The 12,366-nt window shown below is 41.3% G+C and overlaps 1 protein-coding gene across 1 annotated transcript; it reads right to left on the reverse strand.

The window, feature by feature from the left end:
• Positions 1-705: 705 nt before the first annotated feature.
• calcoco1a (calcium binding and coiled-coil domain 1a) lies at positions 706-11,754 on the reverse strand. Its single transcript, XM_034537165.1, has 15 exons — positions 11,560-11,754; positions 10,383-10,547; positions 10,197-10,299; positions 7,331-7,533; positions 6,945-7,157; positions 6,512-6,660; positions 6,352-6,421; positions 6,084-6,239; positions 5,383-5,637; positions 4,988-5,113; positions 4,634-4,729; positions 3,702-3,783; positions 3,271-3,518; positions 2,898-2,989; positions 706-1,844 (listed from the first exon to the last, which is right to left on the reverse strand). Exons 2-15 carry the CDS (start codon positions 10,512-10,514, stop codon positions 1,817-1,819), a joined length of 1,953 nt encoding a protein of 650 aa, XP_034393056.1. The 5' UTR covers positions 10,515-10,547; positions 11,560-11,754; the 3' UTR covers positions 706-1,816.
• Between the last annotated feature and the right edge of the window lie 612 nt (positions 11,755-12,366).

A 12,366-nucleotide genomic window follows, 5' to 3' on the forward strand; every position in this document is an offset into this window, starting at 1 on the left:
TAGATCTCAGTGGAACAACAAAAAAACAACATCCCTAAGACATAAAGTCAGATTACAACCACAAACAAGGACTATAGAGAATACATGTAGTGTAGTGTGCTATCTTATGGGAAAGAATACCAGACTCCTCCAAACATATACAAGGAGAATCAACCTGTACTGCAACCGAACAGCCTGTGACAAAAGTACTTTTATAATCCTGGTCCTTCTGTTTCATATAATAACATTCAAAGCAATTCCTTTGAGCTTAAACACAACGTGCCGGAATCATTCCCTTTCATTAGCACTGATATCTTCCAACAATATAATTCATATGTCAAATCTTAATAGAGTCAAAGTGAGTATTTGAAAGCAGATGGTAAAAACATAAAGTGTAAATTAAATACATACGTAAACACAACACACCATGGTAATGATTAAGATAATGATGAAAAGACACAACGGACATACTAAGTATCCATATATCAACTTTTGTTATCTAAAAACTCTTATATAGTAAAAAATAGGGTGCAAATACAGCAGATAAAATCAAGCATCAAAGTGTCGAGGAATTTTTCTGAGCCAAGCATGGAACATTTTGTCATATATTGCACAGACAGCTGTGTGAAAAAACCCTCTTTCAAACTAAACCTGAATATAGTTTAATTGCAGAATAACTCAAGTTAATTATGAATAGAAAATCATGAAAAATGCATACAGTATTGATTAAAAGGTAGGCTGCAATTTTTATTAGGCAGTATATTGCCATAGGACTTGGGGAAAACCCCTACACCATGTCGTTGTGTGAGGATCTATAAAGATGATTTTCTTTAACTCTTTTTTAATTATTTTAGGCAAAAATGTATAACTGTGTGAAGGTGAGATTTCTGTACAATACAAACTTTAACAAACACTCAATATCCAAATGGCCAGCTAGTAAATCGAGGATCATTAAAAAGTAAAAACCGCAGCTGATCTATAGTTTAAAGCATATGAGCATTCATTTTATAATAATGATTATATGAAGGTACTGAAGTAGAAAGTTGCATCTGGCATCTATTTAATAGACTTTAAACACAATCTGTTCAATACACTTTCTATTTCAAACGCATGTCCGTCTTAGAGCGTCTCTGCATCACTAAATCATTTTAACTGCATCCGCAAGACAACAATCAACTGCTCTTGCTGACAAGAAAGTGCATATCAAATCTTACTTGTGAGTAAATGGAGCAGAAATATGACGTCATAGACCTACATTACTGCAATATAATTCAAGCATGATGCTCTATCATTATTACTTTATGCTGCCGTGAATAGCGTTCAAAGTTGCTGTGGAGAATTTAATGCTGGAAGAGAGTTTTGCCATGATTTCCAGTGGAGCTGGGCCTGCACAAAACATCATAATTACAATGCCTGTCATGAATCCTAATCACAAATGTCATAAAAACGACATAACGTCCATCGTTAAGCTCTCGGCATTGCAATGATTCAACAGAAATAATTATGCTACAGCCTGCAAACTCTCAAACACCAGAGCCCAATGTCCAAAAGAACGCTGTTTCAAACTGCAAAAGTCTTATGTCAGTAATAAACAGTGTCGACCTACCACCACAAGCATTATGTCATTCCTAACAACAAAACAGCTAGAGCAATAATAACACAACAGTTAGAGGGGAAAACGACGGCAGATATGATGTAAATTGCATATTACCATTTTGTCTGCGTATAGTGAGCTGTATATGTGCTTGTTAGTGGAAGTAATGGGTAACCACATCAACACCAAGAAAGTACCCCTTCTCCTCTTTTTGATCGCTTGCCATGGCTGGATGTCCGCTGGTTACCATAGCGAGGTGTCGGCCAGATCACTGGAGGAGGAGACAAAGCAGAGTGTGCGTGTGTGAAAAACTGAAAGAAACACACAGTCTGGTTGAAAGAGGAGGTTAGACTGATGGAGCGGCTGAGTGGGAGAGAGAGGGCTTTAATGATGCTGAAAATTGGCCCGTGACTGCAGTACACCCCTCAGGTAAATCATTACTACAGCTTGCTGTCAACTTATCTGTCCTCTTGTCCTCCCATCTCGCCCCTCCCACGCCCCAACTCTGTCTCACAGTCTCCCTCACTCAACTTCTTTTACGAGCACATATTCAAAACTTCCATCTTCCAGCCATACTCACCCTGTCACCATAAATTATTGGTCACATGTGTCTGTGTGCTTTTGCAACCTTTTTAATTCATTGTGTAAGCCTTTCTGTCTGAGACCCGGTATGGAAACTCAGTACTCAGGTACTATGCTTGAGTGCAATTACTTCATTCTTCTTTTTCGAGATATTTTAGGATTTGACTATACATTTAAGAAAGAAATATGACACGTTTTACTCCCCTGCGTTTATCTGGCTTCTGTGTTCACTAATTACTTTGCAGAGTGAGGTTGTACACACAAATCAAGTCACGAGCTCATAAAAAAGTATGCATTGCTTGAGTTTAAAATCAGCCAGCATGCAGGAAGACATTGTTTGGCTTGTTTGGCCTCAAAGAAATGTTCATTTTAATATGCAGCCAGCAAAGCTCCCTTTTTGAACATTAAATCTTCAACTGTGCTTTTTTGTGATTGTCTTATTGTCACTTGCCAAACCTTCATTGGTCTAAACCAAATCCTGCAATATATTTCCCAGGGAAGACAAGTGACATGTCCATGTATCCAGTCACACCATGTATCCAGTCACATTAGACAACCGTAGTATTTGAAATAGTTATATCAGTAGTGATATACATATAGTATATAAATATATATCTAATTTTAAATGCAGTACATTTTACCTCAATTAATACTTGAATGTTGTACTTGGCTGTGTCTGTGTGTGCGTGTGCGTGTGTGTGTGTGTGTGTGTGTGTATTCTATGTATGAACATGGGTTGTACCTGTGAACAGTGTCCATGTGTTCAGGCAGCAAAAGTACTGTTTCCTCTCCAGAGCTGTGCCCTCCACACTTAAGTGTATCAGATTCCTCCTCCTTAACACCAGAGAACAACACACACACAAACGCACGCACAAACACACACACGCGCACACACACGCGCGCGCACACACACACACACACACAGCAGCCATTACAGCCAAATAACTTGCAGACGAGCGGCCTAATTGCTTCTCAGAGATAATGTCTGTATCAAACGATCCACTGCCCGTGTTTAACTGGGGTGCACAGTTATCAGCATGAGGACATTGCTAATTTTCTGTATCACATGCAATTAGACTATGGTGATGCTGAATGGCGTGGATAGCGTGTCTCACCGAATCAGAGCTGTGCGTCAAAGTGTCAGCATCGGTCTGGTGCGGCGAGGAGAGCGGGGCTGGCTGGTTAATGACTACTGTGCTCCTCTCTACCTCCCTGGGGGAGGGAGGCAGGGTGGCGAGGAGCAAGGAACCTGGCTGGCCTTGCTCACACAGGCTGTAGTGTCCCAGAGGTCTTGGTGGACGGAGGGGCTGCAAAGCCTCTGGGTTCTCGTCCTCAGAGTCAGATAACACACTGCCAGGCCGATCTGCCGATTAGACACATTGGCGAAGAAAAAGTGTTCACTTTTCCTCAGAGCACGGCTACTGTCGCCTCCACAACATATGGAGGCGACAGGAGCAATATTTAGTGTTGCAGTTTAATGATAGTTAACTCTTGTATTGTTCACATCTGCAAGGCATACAGTTGATTAATGTGTGGCGCCATTCACCTGTAGAGGCAATCAGGGCAGCGCTCCACTTGGCACTGACCACTGTTCCTATCTTCTGCTCCAGCTGATAGATGTACAACTCCTGTAGTGGAAAATACAGCCATCATATCACACTTTCATCAGCCACCACCCTCATAACCCTCATGATGTCTGACTTCTTCAAGCTAAAGCCACATAAAATATATTTACACACAAACACAACATTGCTATTACATAAATATCATTATCCCTGTTCAATAAACATTTTAACATTTGTTTGATTTATGATGTGTCACAGATTGGCTGCTATGCGCCTATATGGCAGATGTTAAAATTAAGCTGGACACCTATTTTAAAAACAATGACTACTCTGTCAGTAGCAAACGTGACGGTGGTTCGCCAACAAAAACACTTTAACAGCAGTAGCAAAGACTGCTCTGAAATCTACTGATTTATATTGCACTATAAACAATTTATATTGCACGATAACAGCTAAGAAGACAACAACAGACAGAAGATTCCCAACACCTGGGACACTTACAATCCCTAAATACTTGTGTGAATATGTTCCATCAGTACGCTTTAGCATATGAACACATTATATAGACATATTTTAGAAAACAATAATCTTATTCAGGTGCACTCAAGCTGGAGATTGGTACAAATTGTAACCAAAAATTGTAAAATCTAAGGCTGATAATGGCTGAATTAATGCAGTTGCGAGCTGATTAGGATAAAACAGTTACGCTTTACTTATTATTCCATACAAGCCATTCATTAGCATTGAGATCAGCTGATAAGGACACATTGTCAGGACCTGTGACACCATACATGTATATACTGTTGAGTATACCATCTCAAAACAGTTTTTTCCCCCAGTTTTTGGACAGATTTTCTATCAGCATTGATTCATTCAAGTTGTCCCCTATGACTAACCAAAGTGTGTTTCTGACCTGTTTCTCTGCAAGTAACTGCTCCTTCTCTTTTTGGGCAACCCTTAGGCTGGACTTCAGCTCCTGGAGCTCTCTGCGGGTTTCACTCAACTGAACCTGCAGGCCAGATATCAGAACATGTCAGAACCATCTAACAGTTACTGTGACTTCAGAATGACAGAGTAAATCTCAGTGAACCTAAAAGGATTTGTGAAATTTGCTTTTTTTAAAGATATTGGATGAGAAGATCATTGTATTCTCTTTTCTGGGTGGTAAATGCAGTTTAATTTACTGCAAACACACTTAAGTGTACTGGCAAAATTAACCTCTTACAAGAAACACTGAATGCGCTAAGTTCTTTGTAGTCTTTCTCACCCGGTTGCAATCCTTTTCTCTCCCAAGCTCAACCTCCAGCTTCACTCTCTCCATTCTCTCCTCCTGCAGCCTCTCTTCCATCCTCTGCATCTCTGTGTTGAGTTTCTCAAGACGCTCGTGGTCCTTCTGTCGGGTGAAACACACACACACAGACACAAATGCGTTAACACTATAACATGTTCACTTTAGGGACAAGACCATGTGTCAAAACCTAACTCAACTGCTCAGCTTCAGTACCCAATAAGATAAAAGAGCAGTTTTGAAACTTCATGACATCTAACTCTAACATTTGGACAGTGATGGGACATATGACAAAATATATGTAAAACGTTGGCTCTACCACAGTACATTTTCTAAAAGCTCCACAGATTCTATGTTCTGCACGGACAAAGTACCTCAGCAGTGCGCTGCAGATTCTGTCTCTCTTGGGCCCATCGGGCTCGTCCCTCTCTCATGGCCAGACTGGAATCTGCAAGCTGGAGGGTGAGTTGGGCAGCCTGCAGGCGAGCCTGATGCAAGTCTGTCTGACCGTGATCCCTCTGGGCCACCATGGCACTTAGATCACTCTTCAAGCCATCTGCAGCACGCTCGTTCAGGTTCAGACGCTCCCGCAGGCTCCGCATCTCCTTCAGTGTGGCCTCGTTCTCCGCCTGGCCATAAAGGGGCAATAAAGCGCCTGTTGGCTACATATATGTAACTGCAGGTGAATTGCTACGTAATGTCAGTCTAGAAAATAACTATTACTGAATTTGAGATGCAGTGGTCATGTTTTAGAATGTGTTGACATACACCTCTTATTTAAAGTGAAGCATTTATATGAAGAAAATCACAAAGAAAAGGTCAGATAAAAAACAACATCCCAACTCCAGTCATTTTTGACAGTACATTTGTCTCAAACAAACTCTGGTGACAGGTGCACATACCTCTCCACTTAAAGGAAGCGCTGAATTTAGAACACATATTCTTGGTGATCACATCACACATTCGGAGCCTGTCATACAGATTTGTCTAGATTTGCCTTTAATTATGAATTCCTTCATTATTCTCAACCATGCTTTCAATCCCTTCTCCTCTGATTTTTGAAGAGATGTCTGACCTCTTTCCTGTGGGCAGTGGTGAGTTTCTGGGTGAGGGTGGTGATGCTGTTTTGGAGCTGCAGGACACTTGTGTCTCTCTGGGCCAGTGAATTCCTCAAGAACTGGAACTCCTTAGACAGACTTCGGAGTTCACCTTCTGTCTGTTCCAGCTTTGTCTAAAAGAGAAACACGACACAGAGAGGAAAAGAGAGTGAGATGTGGAAGAAAACAACAACTACGACACAGGTTTTATTTAGATATACAGTACATGTTCTGAATTATAATTACCTGCAGGCTCTTTCTGTCACTCTCCTCTTCTTTTCTCTGAGTTCCTGCCCTCCTTGCTCTTTCTTTCATCCTGTGCACACAGATGTAGCTACTGATGATCAAAAGTATTAATGAGACCCACATAAAACTAAAAGAGAGAGAGAAAAAAAAAATGTCATACCTTTCCAACTCAGTCTCTCTTTCCACTGTTCTCTGGGTCAGGGTTTTGATATCCTCCGCCAGCTCTTTGATTCGCAATGTGCTCGCCTCGCCAGTATCCAATAAAGCAATTTTCTCCTGGGCTAGTGATTCTCCAAAAGCCCGCTCCTCCTAACAAACCAGAGGCATTTCCCATTTTTATGAGAAATTGTAATTTATCGTGACATAGGTTACCCATATGAAAATATATTACATTTAAAATTTTAATTTAACAACCAAAACATTTTATTAAACTACTGAATAATTTTATAATGCAAAATACAGGATATTGTTTGAGCAGAGATGTGCTTTTCATCAAAGAACAGGGGCAAGGATACGTATAAGTATGGAAATAACAGGCAAATTGGTCCTATTCAAATGATCCTGTCCGTCATTTGCCTAGCTCTATACGCCACCTTCAGCTCCATCTCCATCTCCTCGATCTTCTCTCGACTCTGCTTCAGCTCTTCCTGCAGCCTGGCCATATCACTTTCTAGCCCTCTGCGTCTTCTGTCCCAGGCCTCCCTCGCTCTCTTGTCCTGCTCCTGATCTTTCTCCCTCTGCCTGTTTGCCGCCTCCTGCGCCTGCAGCAGCTCAGCGCGTTCTCGCAGACATTCCTGCAGTCGACCCTGACCAGAGACATGCAGGCGGATGCAGGGAGCGCACAGTTGTGTCAGCATTAAACGACAGTATTGATTTGCCAGCACATGTGTTTTATCAGCACTCATTAATTTACAAAACTGATAACATACTCTTCTTCACTATCTTAAGGAGTAAATATTTTCTGTTTTGTTATGTTCACCTGCAGCAGTTCAGCTCGAGGCACTACCAGCAACATGTCTGTGGCTCCTTCCTCTCCATGGGGCTCCTCCTCAAGGGTCACCAAATCCTCAAGTGGCTTCGGAGCGCAGAAAGTGAATTTGGAGCTGCGGGAGAACACGTCTCCCTTTGCATCAATATATACAAACTCATAATTTTGGGAGCTGGACTTGGGTAGGTAGGAGGCTAAAAGATAGTGGAAAAAAGATGAGACATGTTACAATCTATTTTCAGTGAAGAACAATTGTGTTTCAAAGTAACCCCATTTTAGTTTTTGAGCTAGCTTACCATCATGCTGTGTTGAACAAAGAACAAAATGGAAGCCAAGTGCACTATCGATAATTAGATATAACTACCTCTAATTTTGGAAGCGCTAATCAACTTTTAAATGTAGTACTGTACATCTTTATGAAACAACCAGACAGTATTTTTTTTAGCCATAAAATATGAGCCGTTAAAGTTTACACATTATTTGACATTTATATTCTAATGCATGAAAAATTACATTTGCAAAATGAAAATTCAACGTGAATGTCCAATCGGTTTGTTGTTGTATTGCAGCAACATGGATTTATGAGCAGAGTGTTGCAGTACAGCTTCCCACCACCAGTGGCAACACCCAGGTTGTTCTGCGCAGGTGCGCGTGAAAAGGATGGCGTTGCGCGGTTTCTTTCATTTGAATGGTGTTCGCAAAGTCGTCGGACTGAATTACTAATGTCGTTACTTTACACCTTTTCCCATTCCTGTACATCGGCAAGAAGTCCAGCTTTCCTCGAGTGAGTTCCCGTTCTCATTATTATTCTCTAAAGTATGTAATGGGCACAGAACACCTGAGACATCACTCCAACAGCCCGTTTCAGGACGAGCTCACTTTGTTTCAAGTGGTGGGGTGTTTAAAACGGGTTGAACACTTTTAGTGAGGTGCGCTGGTTTTAGCTTGGACAAAGATATCGAGTTTCATCTCTGAGTTGAGTAATTGGTTTAGTGTGACGTCGCAGTTATTGAAACAGGTGAACACGTTTACCGTCAGCAGAAAAATACCCTTTCCGGTGGCTCTACTCTCACTCGTGTGGTTTGTTAGATAGGAAGCGAGCCACCAGCAGCCAGGAATCAACTTCGGAGTTCAGAGAGTTAGTCAAACCGGCAGCCTGTATCCACAAGGCCCAGTGAGCGAGGGTACCAGGGCCCATCACGTCTAAATGCACCAGGGCCACAATTAATGTTATGAATTACAACGGTGTTTACATTGCAATGGCATGTCAAACTGGCTGCTGTGAAAAGGGGTCTAGACTCTAACTCAGCGGTTCTCAACTGGGGGTACGTGAAGGCACTCCAGGGGGTACGTGAGATTTGTAAAAAAATATATTTAAAATTAGCATCCATTCTAAAATAGTTATTTAATACATATTCAATAAAATACAAGTGTAAGTTCATACAATTATTTGTATATATTAAATCAGATACTGATGGCACAGTGCTGTGTATTACATATTTTGTGTCAACCAAAAATGTTTAGTGCTGGTTACTTGCCTGAAAAAAATATTTTACAAGGGGTAAATCACTGAAAAAAGGTTGAGAACCACTGCTAATTGGCACGCTCCATCAAACTAACTGCTCTTTAAACAACGTTTACAATTGAATTGTCTACACATTAAAATGAAACGTTAAATATAGAAGATAGCTGCTGAGCAAAAAAAAAGAGCAAGCATTTACATGCTGTTAATGGTCCTATGCATGCTGTGTGTCTCTGCATATTAGATCCCAAATTACACAATTATAGCCAATCATGAATTTGTCTTCCCAGGGGATCTAATTGTTACCAGTATAAGTATCCTATCAAATAAATGGTTGTGCTATTAGCATAACCTTGCAACTGACTTTCAACCATAAACAAATTTGTCCACATCATACCATATTCATAATTCTGTCATTTTTATCCCTCAACAAATCAGGCAGGAACTGATGATGCACGCCTGTGCCTCCTGCTTCCCACCACATCCATGCTTCCCACTCTGACCGGTGAGCAGCGAGCCACAGCCTGTGACATCTTCCAGGCCATAAAGTAAGCTAACCTAATATTATCCTTATCTCACACAGACTATAGCTTCATGTTTAGAATGATTTACTTTTCTATTTCACAACACATGAACAGTAAAGTGGCCAGATGGAAAACCGACCACAAGAATACAGCAAAGTTTATCGCCGGATTGTAACTTAAAGCACCAGATTAGGTCACAGGGCAGGCAACCTTCTTTTTAAATCACTGTGTTGCTGATGATAAGGAACCATCAGCAGTTTCTTTACACTTTCCTCCCTCTGCTCTTCTTCAAATGAAGAATGACATTGTCAGTATGCCAACGTTAGTGATAAATCACTCTACTAGAGGTCAATGCCACACCTGCTGCATGCGTGCCCCTCACACTGAATCAGGCTTATCAGTTGTCACTGATGGACAGGACGGAGTGAGCAGTGTATTTTTGACTAGTAGTAGTCAGAGGCATTGTCTTTGTCATCCTTATTACTCAAACCCCTGCATCCTTAAGAAATTAATTGAAACCATGTCTGCCTCTGCTTGTGTTAGAAATCAAGCTGACAGGGATATTTGTCTTCTGTACAGTATATTTTCCCTTTTACATCTGTGAAAATACTCTTTTAAAATAGAAGGAACTTACATTTTTGTCCATTCAATACACCAGTTGCTATACAGTTGTGTAGATGAGAGCGATTCAATTTACAGAAACATCAATCTCCTGCTGAAGGTTTTATGTGCCGATCTAAGCACCGTACCAGTATAGATTCTGGATAACTATGGGAAATAAAATACAATTAGAAAACAAGGACATGAGTACCCTGGAAGTGCACGCAACAGTTGACATCTGTGCCCTCTTGATAGTCAGCCGGCGCCAGTGCCCAGACAAATGTGTGGTAGTCCTTCACTGACGACCATCCAACCTGAGGGAGAAAACATGCCGTTATTTAGCAGTTGATGCATAAACTCTGTATTGACTTTGTGACAATCATCAGGTTAACAATACCTTGAAGAGCCCTATCCAGTCATTGCTGGCCCAGCTGTGCTGTGAGCTAAGTGTGTAGTGGCAATCGACTCTGCTCTGAGGGAAGTAACTGCTGCCCATGTTTCTGAACTCCACCCGCCAAGCCTTTTCCATGGCAACACTAAAGAAAGGTGGGCTATTTTTCACCTACAGGAAAAAACACATTGTTCAAACTTGAGTTAGTATTTTGTCTAGTTTATTCCGTCAAATGTTATGGTAAAAACTGACATGTACGATTAGATGAGCTAATTGTGAAGTAGGTAAGAGGTGGTCAACAAGACAGAGAGACGACAGTCTGTGAATATCTATTCAGTGTAATAAGATATCCTGACTGAGCCCACATTTGAGGCGAGGACAGCATGGCCTTTGAGCAACATGACATATTACACGTGTGTCACTCAGGCTATTTCAGTCATTGCCATCGTTTGCTATTGTACACCATCACGTGTAAGCATGCTGTGCAAGGTATATGGGGCCTACAGCATGTCTAGGGCTCAAATTTAACCTAGAGGTACACTTTTATGAAAGCCTGCAGTTAACCACATCACATCATATGGCTTATAGGGAGCATTATTTATTCATTTAGTATCATGTGTTTAGCTGTTGGCTGTCCCCTGCCAGACATTCTAATGTGACAACATGTGCAAGGAAAAAAGGATTACAGTGTAATTTGGATTACAGTGTAAACATACTGCAATTGTGAATTAACTGTGTATTCCCTGTGGTACAGTCATGATGATATATATATATATATATGGGTGGGACATTTTATATTTTGCTAAAGCATCCTGCTAAACTTGGAAGAAACTTTTCTTCTGTAAATATTGCAGAACATTTTTGTAGACGCCATCAAAAAAACCAGATCTGTGACTAAAATATACAGTAGCTTTCGGAGGGTTCACGTTACACAGCACGAGGCTTGAGGCCCAACATTTGCACATGTCCAGAAAACAGAGTGCCATGCAAGCTTGAGAAGACAAACGTGTCAACTAAGCCACCGGAGGGATTTTGGACCCGTCGCCTACTCGTTAGTCATCATTGTCTAATTAATTAATGTGATGCGTGCGCGTGCAAGTCAGGAGAGACAATAACAGGCTTTGTTAACTACAAAAGACATCTGCGCACATTATCTCTCGACCTTCTCGGTTATCTCGCTTACCTTTTTATATCCCTTACTGCTCTGTAAACGGTCTAAACGAGCTGTCTCTATCGGTTACGGTGCTCACAATGCGTCAGGAAACAACAAAACATGAGCGATTCCGACGCGCTTTCCTCCTGGACTCAGTTGCTCCACTAACCCGAAACAATAACACCAAACAAAACACAACACAAGCGTGACAGCTTCACTTCCACCGCGGAATTATGGGGGCTGTTGTTCACCACGTCGATAACATTGCGCTGCAACAGCCCCCTTTAAACTACAATCCCCAGGATCGTAGCAGAGGTCGCGCTACACGTAAGACGACATTGTACGTTAGCCGTTGTTTTTCTCATCGGATGTGAAAGCACGGAGAGGCGCTGGTTGTAAGACAGATGTGCAGGCTGACCAATGGAAATGAGTGCGATGAGGAAAACAACGATTAGCGACCGACACAGCGAAGCGGATCCGTGCATAGTGGGAGAGAGCAATTTGACCCGTGTTCAATTTCTGTTGTGATGGGCCACAAATAATCTCTAGAATATGTTGTCAACGTTTATATTATGCATCACTTCGCATGCAGCTTGATATGAAAGGTAGACAGTAGCGCACATTATGAATTATGTGTTAATTGAATGGCAGTAAAATGCGATAAGCTCTCTGCGACCTGCACATGAGCCATCCATCCATCCATTTTCAATACTGCTTAAATTTCTTAGTTGTAGGTTTTGCTAATCAGTTGAATAATCGAAGTCCCACATGATCCTGTTCCAATTGAACAGGTTTACCTGTATAACTGGAAAATACCCTTTTTGATATTATTCAATG

Source organism: Cyclopterus lumpus, chromosome 7, assembly GCF_009769545.1.
Source record: "Cyclopterus lumpus isolate fCycLum1 chromosome 7, fCycLum1.pri, whole genome shotgun sequence".
NCBI classification, from domain to species: domain Eukaryota; kingdom Metazoa; phylum Chordata; class Actinopteri; order Perciformes; family Cyclopteridae; genus Cyclopterus; species Cyclopterus lumpus.

Bases quoted from the DNA above. Each gene is read 5' to 3' on its own strand.
- calcoco1a (XM_034537165.1), bottom strand. From the start codon at position 10,514: ATGGAAAAGGCTTGGCGGGTGGAGTTCAGAAACATGGGCAGCAGTTAC. The intron at 3,784-4,633 runs GTCAGAAACACA...TTTCCACTACAG, and splicing joins AGTTACTTGCAGAGAAACAG to GAGTTGTACATCTATCAGCT. The intron at 2,990-3,270 runs GTGAGACACGCT...TCTGGTGTTAAG, and splicing joins TGACGCACAGCTCTGATTCG to GAGGAGGAATCTGATACACT.